At 33.9% G+C, this 21329-nt stretch overlaps 1 protein-coding gene across 4 annotated transcripts in view; it reads right to left on the bottom strand.

The window, feature by feature from the left end:
• The window catches only part of Ppp1r12a (protein phosphatase 1 regulatory subunit 12A), a 129408-nt gene that overhangs the window by 79721 nt on the left and 28358 nt on the right, over positions 1-21329 (bottom strand). For all 4 annotated transcript variants that reach the window (XM_010639512.2, XM_010639514.2, XM_010639511.2 and 1 more), the window contains exon 2: positions 3113-3243. In XM_010639512.2, the coding sequence (XP_010637814.1) occupies positions 3113-3243 (131 nt within the window). The remainder of the gene's footprint in view (positions 1-3112; positions 3244-21329) is intronic.

A 21329-nucleotide genomic window follows, 5' to 3' on the forward strand; every position in this document is an offset into this window, starting at 1 on the left:
ATGCAAGGTAGGTAGAAGCTAACCAATCCAGCTCTGAGTTGGGCACTGCTCGGTTAAACAGTAGTCTTTCTTATGGTGACACATTATCCCTGGCTGTGGAGGACAGTCTTTTAGCATATGTAATAATAATTAAAATAAGGAATGCACTTTGTGTTGGATTAATTTTAATGAGGACCTGCTATGTATAGGTAGGTAATAATTACAAGTGGACATTCATCCTACAAGAAGTGGAGTACTTTAGTTCATGAAATCCTAGATAATTAAGCAACAGTGTCTCCCAAGGGACAGAGTGTACAGATTTCTGGAAAAGGCTCTGAAACTGCATCTACGATCAGGGAAACATAATAAAATTGTGTATACAATTTTAAAAAAACTCAAACTTTGTTTCTTAAAGAAGCTGGAAATGAAGAATGTAAACTGACACAGATGATGAGGAATCAGAAAAACTTTCCTAGAAGTAACATGAAAACAAGCTACCTTGACAGTTTATTAGGAGCTACAGAAGTAATGCAAGGGGCAAGTAAACCACTGTGGGAAAGACATACTGATACAAGCCAGTAGGAAATATTACAACAGAACTAAAAGTATTCCAGTACTGACAGAATGAAAACAGTGAAATGCAATGCAGTGTGAGAAATAAATTAAGACTTTTCAATCATATGTACTACATACCTTGGGAAGCAGCACAAAAGCTAACGAATGGTAGGATCAGGATTTTCAACCAATTCCAAAATACTTCACTTAGCAGAGTGATCACATGCCCTATTTTCTTTAGATTTCATCTAGTTTATTACCACTGTCTCTGTTTATAATCATTATCCCTATAAAATTCTCAGATCTGGGAATATCTTTGGCCTATCAAGCCACTATGATACATTTTTTTACCCAATAAAAACATGGCTTTATTAATTATTTTCACTCATAGGGAAATTAAATGCTGAAAGAGATTAGTGATGCTGATAAAATAGCTCTGAGTATTTGGTGGGATTATCATCACATTAATATACAATCCAGTATATACTAAATTGTCTTTTACAAAAATATTGTCATTATTGTAAAAAAAAGACCTCAGACGGCAGAAATATCAAAAAGGAAAACTTATTGTACTTCTAATTTTACTATGATTCAAAGAAACTGTGGACTTAAAACAATTCATATATTCCACAGCCATAAATTCAAACAGCCTGACAAAGCTCTAATCAACTTTAGCCAAAACAGGTCACCTTTATTTGTACAAGTCCTGTGAAGCATATCCCACTACCTTGCCTTCAAACAATTAAAACAGTTACATTACTGATAATAGTAAGTGCTTATTCTTTCTTATAAATTTATTGGCATGTAAAAAGGTAAATACGTCAGTTAGCTCCTTTTCCTAGTTGGAAATAATGAAGCCTAGAGAAGTTCTTAAGCGAAAGTGTGCACCATCAGAGGGCTCTCTGGGAAAGGTTTTCCTCCTTGATACACACAGAATATGGAAAAGATATTTTCTACCCTTGACCTATTTTAAATTTTGCCCTTGCATGGGAAAGTGCAAAAACACAATTTTGGAGCTGCGTCAATCATCTTGCAGCCAAGAAGAGACAAGGCTAAGAATAAAGTCCATATCTGGGAAATTAAAAAAAAAAAAAAAAAAAAGGAAAGATCTCAGACCCTTGTTACATCACTGAGCAGTTCATCAACTGAATGCCCTTCCTCTTATTATTCAAAATTGGGTATTCTGTGCCAAATATCATGAACACCTCACATATTCTTTAAATGCAACCTGAATCCAGGCTAACAGTGGAAGTTGTCACTGAACAGATGATTTACCTATACCTGAGGTGAGCTAAGAACCAAGCCCAACACTTGGGGCCAATGGACCACTATAAGCATTTCCACTGTAATGCCCAAACCAGTGAACTGATCAGCCATTTACTGGAATATAATTACATGCCTCAGCCAAGGCCTCCCTGCCCATAGGGCTTCTGTATGCACATGTTTCCAAAAAGCCTCACATTAGCCTTGTCATGAAACTTGGCCTTTTCACTGATTTCCACCCCTACCAATTGTTTATCTTAATAGAGTACTACTAAAAGTTTTGGGGTATCTCAATGTCATGGTGGCTCACTATCATACCATGTATAGTAGACCCTGTCTCATTCCCACTGTTGGCTTTCCCACATTCTTGGAAAGTATAAATTAATCTCTTAATTTTAGACAGAGAAATTTAATAAACATCATTTGCTGCTTGAGAATATACTAAAAGGATTCACTCATGTTCAATAAGCTTATGAAAGTGTCTCTTATGAACACATATAGCACTTTGCCAAATAAAAATTTCTCAGGATAAGTAATTTATAAAATGAACTATCATAAATGTATGTAGGAAAAATCAGTGTATATGTACATATTTATAGCATATGGTGTTATCTACTATTTCAGGTATTCACTGAGGATCTCAGAATGAATTCCTACGGATAAGCAGTATTCAATATTTACTAATGATAAGCACTGATAGGAACAAAAATGCTAATGGTTTGTATATATACTAACAAAAAAAGCTGATGAAAAAATTTCAAGATAGCTATATTTCCAGACGAAATTTTGAAGAATGAGATTTTCTTGGAAAGTGAACACACATTAATGGTAGTTGAGAATACAATGACTATTTATTGCTAAATGCTCTAAAAGACAAACTTTTAGAATACAATCTTAAGAAAAACAGATTAACTGTAGTATGTATCACATTCTCCTACAGCAGAGTAATCCAACTAAAAATTACTACTGATTTCTCCTAACAATGCACAATTATAGAGGGATAGTCTAGTCTGCCAAATATTAAATGAATCTTTTGACAATACTGTATCTGTATGCAAAAGAAAAAATGGTAATGGAGAATATGTACACTTATTGATGTTAATATAAAACACCAAAAGCCAGAGATACTGGGAAGATAAGATCTGGCTGCAAAATTCAATATTTGGACTCCTAGAACTACTTACTCTCTTTCTCAGGAAGAATAACTTTCATAAATTAAGGTAATACATGGATTCACTCATAAAGTCAGTAACAATAATTTCTATAAAATGGTAGATCTTTGTTAGGATAAAGCTAAAACACAGAACTGGCTTACTCTGCAATATCGAGATATCCACAGGAAGCAGCTGCATGTAGTGGTATCCAGCCTTCATTATCAGGTTGATTAATATTTGCTCCATTTTCTACCAGAAACTTCACCATATCAACATTGTCATCAATGCAAGCCTAAAAACAAAATAGAAAGCATGACTGGAAAAAATTTGAACCATTACTCCAAATCAAAAGAAGAAAATTCCACTTTACAGATTTTTAAAAATATAAATATTCTCTGTAAATTAATCTATTAACTTTCTCGATTTCAAAGCTATCAAACAGGTCAAAGCGACTAACTAAATTAAAACAATCCTTGCTTACATATACATCAATAGTGTGTATTTGACTATTTTCTTTATGGCAACCCAATTAAGGAAAAAATACTAAAATTAAAGCAATCAAAATATTACAAGTAAGTAACAATCATATCATCTACAGCAGTTGTCCCCAAAGAGTGATCTGCTAGATTTTTTGGGGGGATGGCAATATCCCTTCATGGAATTTAGAAGTTTAAAACTATATTCAAAATGATACTTAGATATCACTTTCCCTTTTTTTTCACTTCATTGACATGTAAACTTAAGGATATAAAAGCAATAGTGGTAAAACTGCATCCGCCTTAGTACAAATCAAGGTCATGACAAAACCGAACAATTGCTGCTATTAAGTTATTGTACTGACCACTATGCACTCAGTTTTTAAACTTTCTATTAATGAATATCCTCAACAAAGCAGTGAAAATTACAAGCTATCAAATTTGACCCTTGAATATGTATCTTTTAAATATCCTGTGGAAGATGGGAAGCATGCATTAAAGCAAGTAAGATAGTTGTCTTGAGGAAAAGCACTTATGCAATGGGGCTGCAAGCTGAAATAGCTACTTTCAACAGAATATTATTTTTATTTAAATGAGAAATTATGGTGAGTCTAACTTTCATTTCTGACATTTTCTTGAAAGTAAATGAGACTGTCACTTTAAGAAAAGCAACTAACATCAATATACAGCATGCAAGTAACTTCTTACCAACGAGAAACTCAAGCTTTCAAGAGGAAATGTATTAGTCATTTAAGAAATATTACTTATATAATGAGATTAAACAAATTAATAAATATTTTAAATCCAGTTTTAATCTGCAATACAATCTATAGAAAGAAAAGTTCACCTGGGATTTTCAATAATTCTTAAGAGTATAATAAAGAGGTCCAGAGGGGAATTTTTTTTTTTTAGAAACACAGTAAATAATAGAGTAACTTTTATCAATAATTTGTGCCAGATAATGTACGTGCTTTCATTATTATCCTCACAAAAACCTCTCTCTAAGGTACTCACTGTTCTCCACGGTTTTTCCTAAGGTCACTAAATTTCAGACACAGAAAGCACCTGTATCTTTGAACAGGTATCTCGGAGCCCTTGGTCTTGTTCTTACTGCTACCCCAGTTGAGCGAATGCTGATTTATTTTTCATCACACAAGTCCTAAAGTAGATGTTACTTCTTCAGAAATGGCTCTTCTGGATGCCTTTCAAAAGTAATTTCTATTATTTATCAAATAACACCAATACTCACAATTATCTCTTTTATATTTATTTTCTACCTATTAGCTCCACAGAAAAGGTACTTTGTCTCTCTCATAACCCCGATCAAACCTAAAATAGGGCCTGACATCCCAGAAAGTTATCTATAAAAATATACATTTTTTCAAATGTGTTTTGACTATTCTTACTTATGTATATTTTACCAAGTTAGCTTGACTTTTTTTCTGTTCTCTACTTGGATTCCATGCTTTTCAGCTTTGGTGTCTTAACTCATTTTCACACACAATGAATGTACACAAGAAAAATCATGTAAAAATTCTTCCCATCATTTAAGGCCTATCATGTTACCTTATCCAAGAAGCTGTTTAACTAACTGGAATAACTGCAATACATATAAATTTGTATTTGTGTCCTCAGTTGTGCAAGCATGGCTCCCTTGATGTCCTAAATAAAAAAATGTTTACCTTCCATAGACATTATGACTTCAGAAAACAGTGAGAAATCTCATGCTGCCAGATCCAGTGAATAAGGTGGATAAGAGCACACCGTAACATTTTTATAAACCTGCCTTTCTGTTGGATAACACTCAGCAACAGCATTTTAATCACACCTCATAAAGACACAAAACAGGACTTCCAGAAGGGCTTCAGAAAATGGCAAGAATGATGGGATAAGTGTATTTGAAGCAAGAGGTAGTATTTTGAAGGGAATTATTGGCAATGTGTGCTCAATGTAATACATTTTTAAATTTAAGCATTCATATATATTTTGATCATGCCTTGTGTATTATGGTTATTGATGTGTAACATACTAACTTTTAGTTTAAGTGCAGTCCTGTAAAAGAAACTATCACTAACAGCATTATTACATGGTAGATACAACAAAAACACTTCATATATGTCCTATGGGACAGGTTGTATTTATGGATATGCACTCAATTTATTCCTAAAAGGCTTTTTGGAATTTAACACAGTCCTTATGCAGATAAAATCACCACCTACCAGGACCTCTAAGAATGTGAGGGCCGTGTCATGCACAAAGTTATGTGATTTGGGGAGGCTGGGTGAAATCTACTCAAGGAGCCAGTTTCTTCCCTTTCTAATCAATACGAAGTCACTATTTCCCTAGAAGGGTCATTTTTTTTCTAATTTGGTTAAATGGAGTAAATAAGCTCATCAGCCAGTTTTTTAAAAATCTGTGATAAATATATAACGGACACACAATCAGGACTATATGAACTGATGACTATCTCCTGTGAAGTTTTAAAAAGTGGTTCTAATATAATTAATAAGCATTTATTTAGATTCTCTTCAGTTTATTGCCAAGAGGTCTCTGTGGGAAAAGTGTGATCATTTAAATGTACTTGAAAAATCAAGTTTATTAACAATCCAGAAAGATATTTTTTAAAAGGTACCGAAAGTAATAAAGATAGGTGTGTCATAAAAAGTGGTTCTAGCAGATTTTGTGACACATATAACATTACTTGCATTTATTTATCTCTTTAAAGGTGCCTTAAAACTTGCACTTTAATACCTGGCCAGTTTTTAACCACCAGTTTATATTTGTATTCAGGAAATAAAGTATTTTCTGTGAGGGAAAATACATCATCAACAATATGAATAGAAGAAACAAATGGCACAAGTGATGGTAAGACACAAAAGGTCCACTAAGGGTTAGTTTCAATTAGGAAAAAGTGTAGAGCTGGCTGATCACATAAAATGAATCAGCACTTTAACAGGAGCAATGCATAAATGAGTTAGTTTTGTCTGTAAACACATTTTGCAAATGAAGTCTTTGCCTAAATGGCAGCAAGGCCATCCCTGGCTACTATATATTAAAACCTTCCACTATTATTCCCCATACTATTTATTACCATAACATACTATACACAGTATTTCTGCTTATTTATTTGTTTCCCTTCTATTGGCATGAAGGTCTGATGAGAACAACTCTTGATTCTAGGTTCTTGTTCTGGCTCTGCCATAAATTTGAGGTTCTGGACAAGTAACTTAAATCATTCTGGGCTTTGGTGTCTTATTCTTTCAAATGGAGGGAAGAAGGGGTATACTGTACCATTAAAATTCCCTTCCGTGATAAAATTCTTATGTGCTTCTTCCCTTTAGTTTTAACCTCATGGAAGGGTCTCAAAATGCCAGAACATATCTCACACATAAGAGAAGATAAATGAATATGTAAACATTTACATATTGCATGAGAGGGAACTTTGTTTTTTTCCTGGGGCATTGGTTAAAATGAGAAAGTTTAGAAGAAATTTGAGAGCAATAGCATAAAAAAAAAAAAGAAATCTAATTCTATTGTATTAGAAAGTTTACAAAATGATATCAGACTAATCTAATGATTCAAATGACTTAAAACAGTAGTAGAGCTAGTTATAAGCATAATCATTAATTTTCCTGAAGATATTGATTAAATTTTATTCTCCTTTTCTTAACTTTTTAACTCTTATGTGTCAAAATAGTATCCTAATTTTTATCAATATACAAACATAAACTCCATTCAATAAATGTGTATAATACAAACATTACTGTTTTTAAAAATAAGAATAAGCAAACAAGAAATGCTGCCTTATAAAAAGGATATCCTATACTCTAACCATCAGTAACTGTGACTCAATTCACCACAATGGGGTGAGGAGGAAACATTTTAGAATTTCAAGATGATGTTTTGGAAATGCTATTTAGTTTTTAAGCAGAAGGATGACATGATCACCAGAAGCAGTATGAAGAGGACAGAACACAAACTAAGCAGTAACAGATACTCAGAATGGAACTATGTTGAGAAGCTTAAGAAATATGCAGACTTAATGAGAGACTGAAAAGTAAGGGGCACTCATATAGACATCACAGATTCAAGCCACAGACTAAGAAAACAAAGAGGATTTTTGATATTCACAATTTATAGTTGCCTTCTTCTAACCATGAGACTTAGAACTTTGAAAATAAACAAGGGATAAAAATATTTACTTGTGAATTATCTGCCCTGAGGTAATAATTAAAATAATGGAACCCCAAATCAATCATGTAGAATGTAAAAAAGTGATGATGAAATGTTGAAAAGAGCTAAATTAAATTATGACCAGCATGAAGAGTGACCTAGGAATGGACAGAGAGGGGAAGGGGAAGTAAAAAGGATTAAGTATGATATAGGTACATATATGTCTCCATGATGAATGTATTCACTATGTACTGCAAACATGTATGGTACTACTAATTAAAAAAAACAATAGGCATTTGTGGCATTTTATTCAGTCAGTAGAGAACTAGAAATACAAAATTCAAAATACTAGTACTGAAAACAAATATATGATATCAAAATGATATAAATACAATTACAGAGATGTATAGTTTATTATGCAATCTCAGAAAAAGAAAAAAGGGTAGTCTAAGAATATTTTCCTGAAGCAGACTCTACATTTGAGTTGAAAGATGTAAAGCATAGTATAGTGAAGATAAAGGTAGGGAGGATCTAAAACAAAGTCTTATTTGCTATCTTATGAATAATTCTTTGACAATGATGATAAAAGATTTTTAGAAAAAATAATTGATTTTTAAAATTGAAGAAGGTAACAGACCTAGCTCCTTAAAAATTAATATACAGGAGCAATTCTAGGCAATAAAGACAAGGTAGGGGGTACCACAATCCCTAACTTGAAACTATACTACAATGTTACTGTGATAAAAACAGTTACTTGCAAAGAAACAGACCTGAAGACCAGTAGAACAGATTAGAAGATGCAGAAACAATTCCAGACATACTCAGCCACTTCATCTTCAACAAAGGAGCCAAACACCCTTATTGGAGGAATGATAGCCTCTTTAATAAATGGTACTGAAAAAACTGGATTTCAACTTGCCAAAGATTAAAACTAGACCTACATCTCTCACCACACACTAAACTAAAACTGAAATGGATTAAAGAGCTAAATATTAAAACAGAAATACTAAACTGGCTATAAGAGAGGGTAGGTAGAATTCTTGAAGACATTGGCATAGGAAAAGAGTTCATGAACAAAACCTCAATTGCACGTGAGCTAGCACAAAGAATGAACAAGTGGGAACTCATTTTATTAAAAAGCTTCTGCACAGCAAGAGAAACCACCAACAGTGTGAAGAGACAACTCAGTATGTGGGAAAATTTTTACCAGCTGTTTCTCAGACAAAGGTCTACTATCTAAAAAATATAAAGAACTTACAAAAATCAGATCTCCAAAATTTAAAGACCCAATCCAAAAATGGGCATCTGAAATGAACAGACTTTTCTCAAAGAAGTAGAAACAGCAAATAAACATATGAAAAAATGTTTAACATCACTTGTCATTTGAAAGATGCACATGAAAACAACAATGAGATTCCACCTCACCCCACAAAGAATGGCTGCTGTCAGGAAATCAACCAATAACAAATGCTGGTGGGGTTGTGGGTAAAAGTCACCCTGCTCCACTGCTACTGGGAGTGTAAATTGGCGCAACCACTATGGAAATCAGTAGAATCAAAGAACAAGGACTGGAGGTCCCATTTGACCCAGCTATTCCTCTGCTGAATATCCTCCCAAAATTAAAAGAAACATACCACAGTGATATATGCGCACTCACGTTCATAGTATCACAGTTTGTAATACCTAAAACTTGGAAACAGCTCAATAGCCCAACAACTGGAGACTGGAGAGAGAAAATGTATGTGTGTGTTTTTTATAAAATGGCATACTACTCAGCCATAAAAAATGAGAGACTAGAGGCATTTATAGCTAAATGGATGCACATTGAGGCAATATTCTTTTTTTTGTACCAGGAATTGAACTCTGGTCCCTGTGCTTTAAATTGGCAGGCAGCGGAACCACTGAGTTAAATCCTAGGCAAGGCCATATTCTTTTTTTTTTTGGTACTGGGGATCGAACTCAGGTTCTTGTGTTTGCAAGGCAGGTGCTGGAACTGAGCTAAATCCCCGGCCCCAAGGCCATATTCTTAAGTGAAAAAAATAGGACACATGTGTAAATACTGAATAATTTCTCTGGTGTGAGAAACTGAAAGTGTAAATAAGGATCAAAATATTTAACAGATAATATGCAATAGGAAAAAAAAAGGAACAAAGAGGAAGTGGGAAGGATAGGGGAAAGGAAAAAAGGGAAAGGAATTAATATGAGAAAAGGAAAAATGACAAAGTCTTTCTAAATAGGGAGGGGTGGAGAGGTTGAAGGGAGGACAGGGGAATGGGGAAAAAATAAGAACCAAGATACATTATTACATAAAGGTACAAATTTCCAATGATAAATGTCATTATATTGTATACCTAAAATGTACCAATAAAATTTTAAAAATAATATACAGAAACAGCTATTCTCTAATAAATGAAACACTGCTAATTTTGATTATAAATATGCATGCTTTGAACTCAATATAATGTAAAATCATCAATAAAAACACTCAAAGCAGTTAATGTTAAATTTATTTCTTTTGTTTATAAAGGTAATGTTTTTGAAATATTTTAATATAAAATGCAAAAGTGCTGTCACAGGACACATTATATATGAATCTCAAATTCACAGAATAAATTGTTCAAACTGTTCTCCTGAACATTAAAAAGTCTACAAAAGAAACTGGCAAAGCATGCCCAGAAAAATACCGTTGCTAAGAGAATGAAAAGCTAACACACGCAGCACGTTAAGAGACACACGACTTGCTGACTTAAAATATCTGACTAAATTTGGTCTGTTTATTCAGCCATATAAGGAAAGAAACAGAATGAACTAAATATACTTCCAAAATCTTATCAAACATGGTTTATCCTTTTATTGAATGCATATTACCAATAGATAATGGCTGGTGAAAACATTTTCATTAATTTCAGATACTGGCAGCAGCATTAACTTCAGCTGCAGACTCACTGCAGACTTCGCTGCAGACTCACTACTTCAAGTACAAAAATCTTGTTTTTATTGTTCCACACATTTACAGGAAAAAGTTGAAAAAGCTGAACACAAAGAGTTGAATACAGGGGTTAAACAATGCTCAAAATAGAGTCCATGGCTTAAAGACAGATACTTTGTGAAATGTGTATAGCTTAATTTCATTCCTAAAACAGATAAAAACAAACATGCTTAGCAGTTATATAAGTTAATTGGGTAAAATTACAATCATAAAATTAACAGCATTTGAAATAACCTGACACTGTTATATTTTTTCATAAAAGTGTTTTTGTTAAAAAAAAATACTCCAGGAGCCATACTGTCTGCAATTAATTCAGTTCTGCTACCTACTACCTGGGTATCTGTTGTGGTTTAGATCTAGAATGACCCCCAAGGGCTCATATGTTCAGAAGTGGCGCTGCTAGGAAAGTGATTGGATGGGGGGGGCCACTATACCTAACTTGTTGTTAACAGGAGGGGTCAAAAGAGGTGTAATCTACAAGGTTATATTATCCCCCTCAGCTTCTTTGGCTCTATGCTTCCTGGCTCCCATGACAAGAGATCCTTCCACCATGCCACTTCTGCCCATGAGCAAGCTGACCATGGACTATGGACTACGGACTGAAATCTAAAAATCACGAGTTAAAATAAACTTCTCCTTTAACTTACGGGTTTCAGATGAAGAAAATGACTGAAACAATGTCCCTGAGTAAATAACCTATGTACCACAGCATCCAATGAGGACAATAATCATACTCACTACCTCAAAAATTTACTATAAGTAAATGAATTTACACAGCAGAGTAGTATGTTACACTGATACAAAAACAGTCCATGTGCTAATTCTTTTTTTGCCAGTTAATTATTTATTTTTTTTTTTTCCAGCTTTGAGTTTATTGGTACGTTTTAGGGATACAGTACAGTTACATTCATTGTTGGGATCTTGTACCTCTACATGACAGGTCTTGGTTCTCATTTTTTCCCCTTGTCCCTTCCCCTCTTCACCCCCTCCTCCCCTCCCCATCTACAAATACTTTATTTCCATCTTTTCACTATCTCACATTTTTTTCTTTTCCTTCATTATCCTTACCCTACCCATCACATTCCCTACACCTTTAGCCCCTTTCTTCCATGTGCTAATTCTTTCCTGCTTATTTTTTCTTTTTAAAATGTATTCATCCAAGAATACATCTTCATCCTTTGATAAATTAAAAAGCAAAGTCAAATGGTAGAAAACTATCAAAAACTTCTTTTACTATCACTTTTGTTAAAAGTTACACCTAGCAATGATTTCTAAGAGTATGATTAAGTTTTAAAAGATGTACTAAGAAAGCATGAATATTTCAAATCTCTTGTAAACTTCTGTAAACCTCCATACAAATTATATACAATAGAATAAAGCAAGAGAAAAAGACTTAGTTGTACATAAATATACCTACAGCAATTTATGGTAAAAATGTAATTATAGTCAAGAACTGAAATGCTTGTGCCTAAACATTAATAACACGGTTATTCATTGGTAAAACATAAATTATCTGACTATATTAAGTTGTCTTAGTCAATTTCCATTTTACAGAAACAACTCTTGATACCCCTTAGCAAGGCAAAGTTCAACCCATAGGAGCAGAAATTTGTGGACATACTACGAAATAGCTAATGCTTCAAACATTCATTGTGACCCAGATGTCAGTGAGTATACATTCAGAGGAAATAACTGGACACTGTCCAAGTAATGTTTCTATTCTATTTTAAGAAAAACTAAAGTTGGATATTTTAAAAGGGCTATTTGGGTGTGGTTATACAACCATGACAATGAAGAACTTCAAGCACTACTACTATTGCTAAATAATAATAAATAAATACCTTGGTGATGGGTGTGGTGGCATGTCTGTAATGCTAGCTACCACAGAGTCAGACAGGAAGATCGTAAGCTCCAGCCAACACTGGCAACTTAAAAAGACACTGTTCTCAAAAGAGAAAGGGAGGGGTGTGTAAACTCAGTGATAACAGTGCTTGTCTAGCCTGCACAAACCCCTAGCCTGCACAAACCCCTCCCTGGGTTAAATGCCCAGTAACATAAAAATACATGAATGAATGAATGAATGAATGAACAAATAAATAAATAAATATCTTGGTCTTGCATTAAAAGACTGGCAGATAAATAAGCATATATAATTTTAGGAGGCCATCTATTGTATTTAGTTATGAAAACAAGTAAGAGTTCAATGTTACCAAGACCTGTCACGCAAAGGTACAGGATCCCAATAATGAATGTAATTGTACTGTATACCTAAAATGTACGAATAAACTTAATTAAAAAAAAAAAGAGTTCAACATTATTATGAAGTTTAAATTTTTCTACCTTTCTGTTCTTTTAACATTTGGTAGCTGGGAAATCTAGATACAACAAAAACTTGTCCTTTAACACATGTTCACAACAGGGCCGTAATTCATATGTCTCACTGGCAGGCAGCTCCAAACCACAGGAGGTAATAAGCAGGCGGAACGTGTTAAAAAATGGCATATATTCAAATGATCCAAAACACAGATTAAACACAATGTTAAAGCTGTTGGAAATGCTTCCTTTGGAAAGAGAAGTTCTAGCTTATATCTCCTAGAGAGATTACAGGAGACAATAGTGCCTGTCAGAGACTCAAAATACAGGTTATAAGAAAAATCTGACAAAAAATTTTTTTGAGTCTTAAAAAAAAAGAGGTGTCTGCAGAAAAAGTAATTTAAATTTTTGGTCTTTTTTTGGGGGGTAGAAAAACTTGGATCCTTGGGCTTGCAAGGCAGGCAGTGGCACCACTGAGCTAAATCCCTAGCCCCTAGTAAGTTAAGTATTACTCAAATATTACTCAGCGAACACTATTTGAAAACACACAAAAGAAACCAAGAAATTGTAAATATTCAAAGATTAAACTATGCCTTTTATTTATTTTTGTTTACCAGTTATATACTTTCTTTACTGATAAACATCAATGGAGTACACAGTAAGTTGAATCTTGATTTTCAAAGGCCAACACTCATTTAGGGACTCAGTAACTGAAAAGCATTTCTTTAAAAATCCTTAGACATATGAAACAAATTCACCTTTAACATCACTGTCTCATATATAATTTTCATTGACTGCCTACTACATACAGTGCATAAAACCATCCATTTTAGTAGATACAAAAACCAGAATAGTCTCTTACTTCATTTATGTACAGGACCTGACATATAACAGTACATTAATACACATGCAGTGAATCAAAATAAATTTATGATCCATCAATTTATCAATATAAATTTATGATGTACATGTGTACTTAAAACTACTTTGTTACGCACTGTCCAAGACACGTCCTTTATTATTGTTTTATGTGCTTTTACTAGGTTGTAGTTTCTTAAAAACAGAAACTGCCTTATCACCCCATAATAACAGTATTATTTCAACAAATGTTAATGGACTAGTCCTGTGGCAAGCCCACGGTGTTTTTTTTTGGCTCAGGGATTGAACTCAGGACATTGTTCTTGGGAGGAAGGCATGCTGCCACTGAGCTAAATCCCCGGCCCATGCCCAAATTTTTTTTTAACTAGGAAAAAGGCAAAGTAGAAAACTACTGTATGCAGTTTATGCGAAGTAATGGAAAAGCCAGTGTATGAGTAGGAAGAAGTCACAGAAAACTTCAGAGAAAAAAAATCTTATTATTAATCTCATTACTGTCTGACCTCCAATGACAGGAAAGCAGTTACAGTTAGTTGTTTTCCAGATGAATCCTGTATTTTATCAGACATCGTCACAAACTAAAAAACGGCCTTAATCAATGGATATACTAACAGAAAACAATTTATTCTAGTTTCAGGTGAAGAAACAGAAGACTAAATACTATCTTATTCAAATAAATAGTAAAAACAAATTACAAAAGCATATCGACAATGATACAATTCTTGACACTGACACATGCAATAAAATCTAGAAGAATACAAGCCAAATTAAGACCCTGAGTTGTCTTCCAAAAATTTATCTATAATGACACAAAATTCTTATGCTCTTCCAAAATTTAAAAAAAAAATTCAGTTTTTCACTAATTCTGATGAATTTCTTTCGTGTTCTGCAAACTTGGTGGCCAATAAAGAGCACAGGTTCTCCATTAATTCAACAAATCTGAGTACTCACAAATAGCCAGACACTATTTTAGATGTTAAGAATTTAACAGTGAAGGATCCAGACCAGATTTCTGCACTCGTGTAGCTAACAGTAGCAGGCAAGAAATAAAACTAAATGTACAATAACAAAAGGAACCATGGTTTTGTAAATGCAAAGGATGTAGGTTCTTAACCTACATTTGAATGGGAAAATAAAAAGCTCTTGAGAGTGATGTCTAGGAATTTCCATTTTTCTTGGGGGGGGTACCAGGGATCGAACTTGGGTCCTTGCACTTGGAGGCAGGCGGCAGAACCACTGAGCCAAATCCCCAGCCCTTAGGAATTTCCATTTTGAAGAAGTTCCTAATTTGTAAAATACACTAGATTGAAAACCACTGACAGCCATGTTAACTTATATAGAGAAATAAATAACAAGGCATAAGCAGCATATTTAAAATGTGATGAGAAAAGCTAGGATTTGAATCTAGAGTAGAAAGTAAGACTGGGGAAATAATAAAGACATAACCAGCAGCTTGAAGAAGTAGGAGAAAGAAAGAGAAGACTGCAACTCTAAGGAAGCAGAGGGAAAAATGGAAAATAAAGTTCTAAAGAGTTCAGGGCTTTTTCCTACAAATGGCAGTGCGAAGCCAGACTTCACAGTCTCTTTTCACAAATATACACTAACCTTTTATTGCACATTTGTATGTGCCAGGGAACTGTTGTAGGTGCTTTACTTTTGACTAGTTGTATACATTTAATCCTCACCATAACTCGATATGTATGAAATATTATCATTTAATAGCTGATAACTGGCAAGACTGGCATTTTAATCCAACAGTCTAACCAACTAGGTTATACAACTAGACAGTAGCTACAGGACAAAGTAAAATAACAGTCCCAAGCAATTTAGACCTAGCTATCAAAACTGCAAATGCATATACCCTTTGATATTATAATTTAATTCTGGGATATTTTTTCGGTAAATATAATCACACATGTATAAAATTTTCCACTAAAACTAAGTGTAAGATGGGAAATAGTTCATATATTCTTAAAAATTAACTTATGGGCTAATTTAAATGTTTATCAATACATAACTAATTTATGGACTAATATGAAATAAATTTCTGGTATTTTGCCAATAAATAAGTATAAAAGGAGTAAAATCTCTAACCAATGTATTAAAAATAAATCTAAAATAATTTATACATGATTAAATATACATTTGTTCACATATAAAATATGTCTGAAAGGATATATAATACGGCAATTGTGACAGGACATATCCTGGCCAACCACAGGCCCAATAAAGCAGTATAAACTGCTAGGGGAAGAAACAGCCCCATATGGTAATATACTACAGTATGGAGAAGAGAAAGTTAAGTGGCTCTTTCTTCCTGCTTTCCTCACTGGCTTAAGGATTCAAATGACAACAGAATTCAGGTTCTGAGTTTCTTTTTCCTGATGGGCTCCTTACTCTAAGTGATATAAAACAATCACCAACACATAAATAACTAGGGAGGCACCCACATACCTGTATTCTTACCTGCTTTATATCCTGTGTACTATTTGCTTGCCATTTGGTAAAATTCTGTTCTAAGTCTTTCTTGCCAATCCTTGAACATCAACCAGCTCTTTTTAGAAGTTTGGCTTACTTCAGCAAGTATAAACATACTATAGGAAAAAAAAACTTATATGAAAATCAACCAGCTTTTTAAAAAAGTTTGGTTTAGGGCTGCTGGGGATTTAGCTCACTCGTACTGTTGTCTGCCTCACAAGCACAAGGTCCTGAATTCAATCCTCAGTACCAAAAAAAAAAAAAAATTGGCTTAACTCACCAAGTATGAACATACTATAGGAAGAAAAAATTTAAATGAAAAGAATTGGGAGGAAAGTATGTGATAGTCCATTTAGGTGAATACAAAAATGTCACAAACTAGGTGGTTTAAAATCACAAGTATTTATATCTCACAGTTCTGGAGGCTGGGAAGTCTAATCAAGGCACAGGCAAATTTGCTGTATGGTGAGGAACGGCTTCCTGGCTAATACATAGACAGATGGTCATTTCTAGCTGTCCCTCACACACTAAAAGGCAAACAAACTCCCTTAGTTCTAGTTTGTAAGAGCATTAATACCATTTGTAGATTTGGGGAGGAGGACATGAACATTCAGACCAGTAGTACTGCACACACATAGAAGAAAATATAAATGGACAAACCAAAACCAAAGGACATATCATACACTGACTAGAACAAAAGGTCAAAGGTAAGAAAATCACTTGACAAGAAAATCTAGCCTATTAAAAGAAAACTTCAGAATTCAATGCAAGGAATTAAATGCAAGGTGGTCAAAAGATTCATAATAAGTAAATAAAGAATGTAAATATTTTAAATCCTAAATAGGCAGAAACATTAACATAGCTAGCAAAAGGAGATGAGGGAAGAGCAAAAATAGATTGTTGATTTTTTAAAATCTTCTTTGGTGAGCAGTCAATTAAATGTCTAAAATTGAAACAATTCGTCTAAAATTGGAGTAGGTGTGGGGGTGTGGGGTGTGTGTGAGGGTGTTAGAAATTACTCTACTGCAATGTTTTCATGGCCTATCTGGTTAACCTTAAAGGAATCCTTAAAGAAATAGTCTGTTTAGTTGTAAAGAAAAAAAATTTAAATTAGTTCTTCAGTGACAAATTTAAACAAATGGAACATTTTGATTATATGTACCCTTTTAAAACAAATACATCAAAGGACTTCTACAGAGAGATACCACCACAATACTTTCTATTGAATTGATTGTTATGTATAGGTGAACAATATTCACCAATACTGTTTTTGGCATCTAGCATAGTGCCTAGATAACCGATACAACTTCATGTGAGACTTACATATTTTGCAAGTTTTTCTGCTCTCTAAAACATTTTGGCCAGCACAGGTTTCTTTGCCAGAAAGGGAAGCTACAAAGCTCTGCTGAGGCAAACAAAAAGTCTTAGATAAAACAAAAACCAGTACTGAAAACCCCACATGTTCTTCGCTATATATGGTTTGGATATGGTTTGGACATGGTTTGGTCATGGTTTGATTGTATTCTCCAAGGATTCATGTGTTGGGAGGCCTGGTCCCCAGTGGTAAGGTGAGAGGGGACAGAACCTTCAAGAGATGGAGCCAGTAGGAAAGGCACTGGAGGAACTGCCTTTTGAAGAGTTTAAGATGGTTATCAGGAGACACCCAAGTTAGTAGTTTTAAAGGGGCAAGGCTGGCTTCTTCCCTGGCTATCTCTGGCTACCTGTCTTACCATATGATTTCTCCCTTTCACAGGCACTCTACTCCTGCCATAGCCATATTTGTCAAGAGGCTTTCCTAAGATAGCAAAATGACAGGAGGCCAAGTTTCAAAACTAAGGTAAATAAATTTTTCTTCATCAAGTAGCCAGCTTCAGGTATTTTGCTACGATAATTAAAAATAAATAATGCAGGCTTCACCATGAAAAAGTAGGTTAGAGAAAGTAACTGAGTTCAGTTGCCAAGGTAAAAAACAGAATTTCAAATGATCACAGGAATTAACTATACTGGTTTAGAACTAGGTAACATCTCTGGACAAAGACCAAGGGTGTACATTCTTAGGCTTGGCCTAGTTATGATTTGAGTTTTGCTATATCTACTAATTTTTCCTCAATTTAGCTGCCTTTTACACCTTTGCCTTTATCTCAAACCTCTTCCCCTGCCTAGTTAATTTAACTAGGAGTGATTCTTTCCTTCCATTTTCTATAACATTGTGAACATACCTGTCCCACCACACTTAAAACAGTTTTAATTATCCACTCTTATATACTAACTCTTCATTTTCTTCCTCCTGCTTCAGCCTCCACTCTTCAAAGGCAGGGAACCTTAGTTGTTATTATATTCATACTATCTAGAATATATTAAACAGTAATCAAATGTTGAATGGAAGGAATCTACAAGTATGATTTAATTTTAATTAGAACTCAGGAATAAGATGGCAATTCCTTGCCACTTTTAGATCACTTTAATCAGACAAAATGTTTTTCTGCATCATATCTTAGTATAGGAATATGGCTAAGTTGCAAAGCCTTTTCAAGTTTTCCTATGTTAAATGGGAAAATAATTTTCCTTTAGTAAATGAAAAATGTGAAGTACATAACTAATAATTTTCTATAAAATATTAAATGATCTTAGAATAAAGTGTGCAAGGTGTGATCAAAATATAGCGAATGGGGCTGGGGATTTAGCTAAGTGGTTCTGCCGCCTGCCTTGCAAGTGTATGGTCCCAAGTTCGATCCCTGATACCAAAAGGGGAGGGTATGAATGTTTAAATTTTTAAAATTTAGTGCCATTAACCCTCAAAATATCACCCCCCCCACACACTTCAAACACAGTTATACCATCATTCTTCCCACTTTTGGAAGCAGTTCTAAAAGTCCTCTTTTGTGTCTTTATGAAGTATGGTAAAAAATACAGTGAGTTCTGCTGCTGTACACCATCCAATGGAAAGGTAGCCTCATAAAGCCATTATGCAGTATGCTTATCCGCCTTATTTACCAGACTTGACACTGCAATTTCTGGCTCTTCCCCAAGTCAAAACGACCATAATACGTATTTTGAATGGATTCAGGACATCGACGTAGCTACAGTAGTACAACTAAAAACAAAAACACTCATGAAAAAGGACTTCCAGAAGTGCTTCACAAAGTGATAAGGACAATGAGATATGTTCAAAGTGAGGAGGAGTATTTTGAGGGGGTGATGGGAATAGACTTTTATTGTAGTACATCTTTTAAAATTTAAACATTCACCATATCACATTATATTATTAAGATACTATGACCACTCAGAAAAATCATAATCACCAAGCCAAAACCGTATTAGAGCAGAATAAGAACACATGAGTAGTAAGAAATTATTATACTAGCATTTCTATGATGGCTATTATTGCTGCTTGTGAATGCTTAGACCTTTTCCACCTTTGTCCTCTATTCATATAGTCCAATTTCATGGTGGAAATACTGAAAGAAGTAACTTCACTTTTTCTAGTGCCTACCATCAATGAATTTTACATTTCCTAGTTGTGCCACATGCAGATATAGGCCCTTTCCCTCCCTTCTAGTGAGATTAACCAGAACTGCTTTAAAGTTTCATTAAAAAAAAAAAAAATCAAACTACATAACCAAAAGCATGTACTGCTTGTTACAATAACATTAGCATTCTAGCATACAACTGCCCCTAAAGGAATTCCTTTCCTTACTAAGACACCACCAGTGCACATAAGGTTCTTATCAATTTAGCTACTGGGGTAATATAAGCAGTCAAAAAGACAGCATAGAAGACAAGGTAAACATCAGCTAATTTATTCCTTTCTTTTTTGAAGTGGTGCCTTGCCTTTTACTGACAATTAAAAGCTAAGTCTTGATCATATAAAGCTTTGGGATTCCCATGAGTGGTATGGTGAGGAGAAAATATTAAACCTAAAAACACTAAAATACAGGGTTGGGGATTTAGCTCAGTACCAAAAACAAAAACAAAAACAGAAACAAAAAACCCCCCAAAACCCCACTAAAATACATGAATATAAGTACAAAACATGAGAGGGTTTATATTTTTAAAAATTCTAGCTACACTAAAAAAATTCTCATAGATAATTCCAGAAATGTTCTTATAAAACATTATCATCAAATTCACAAAGTAGAAAAACAAAAAAACAAAAAGCATATTATTGAAATTGCAGTGTATTATACATTCCTTTATTATTCTAAACAATTTGTTTTCTCTATAATTCAAATGACTAAGGTTAGACAACAATGTCCTTGTACCAAAGAGTTTACACTTAGATAAGGGCAGCTAAAATGATACCTAACGTTGTCCTAAACAATAATGTTTGCTTTTAATAGGTTTTATGATTTCCATCTTGCTTTCATCTGTCATCTCTTAAAACTATCTGACAGCCTCTATATGTCTTTCTAATTTATACCTCTTCATTTGTCAAATACTTTTAAAATAGAGCCTAAATAACAGTATACAGAAACTAGGTGAGGTCTTCTGAACAGAGTAAAAATGCTTGAGCTTGTGTATGGAATCCACAACTTGTTTCAGTTCTACGAGTAACACATTTCTCAGTTACCTTTAATTCAGATTCTAGACTGGGAGGAAATTATTAAATTGATCACTATTTTTTTAAAAAAAGGAAACTAATAAAGGTTTATTTTCTTTATATGGAGGTGATTAAGATGAGCAATCAGGGCTGCAGATATAACTGATAAGTGCACTTGCCAAGCTCCTGAGTTTAATCCCCAGCAAAACAAAACAAAACAACCCCCCACAAAAGAACAATCACATGAAGCAACTCATGGAGAAAATTTCAGAAAAAGCTGGAAACTCATAATGTGAGAAAACCCTAACCTAACAGTTTATCTTTGTATTATTTATAACTTACTTGCAACTTTGCATATTCATGATTTTGGAATAAAATATATTAGTAAATCACTTTGTGATTTAACTTTTCATTATTCCAGAACAAAGGGGAAAGGTTCGTGTGTGTGTGTGTGTGTGTGTGTGTGTGTGTGTGTGTGTGTGAGCTCATTTTATAAAACTTAGTAATGTAAAAACAATGGAATAATCATATCC

Source organism: Fukomys damarensis, unplaced genomic scaffold (genome assembly GCF_012274545.1).
Source record: "Fukomys damarensis isolate Sample0158 unplaced genomic scaffold, DMR_v1.0_HiC HiC_scaffold_15, whole genome shotgun sequence".
Lineage (NCBI taxonomy): Eukaryota > Metazoa > Chordata > Mammalia > Rodentia > Bathyergidae > Fukomys > Fukomys damarensis.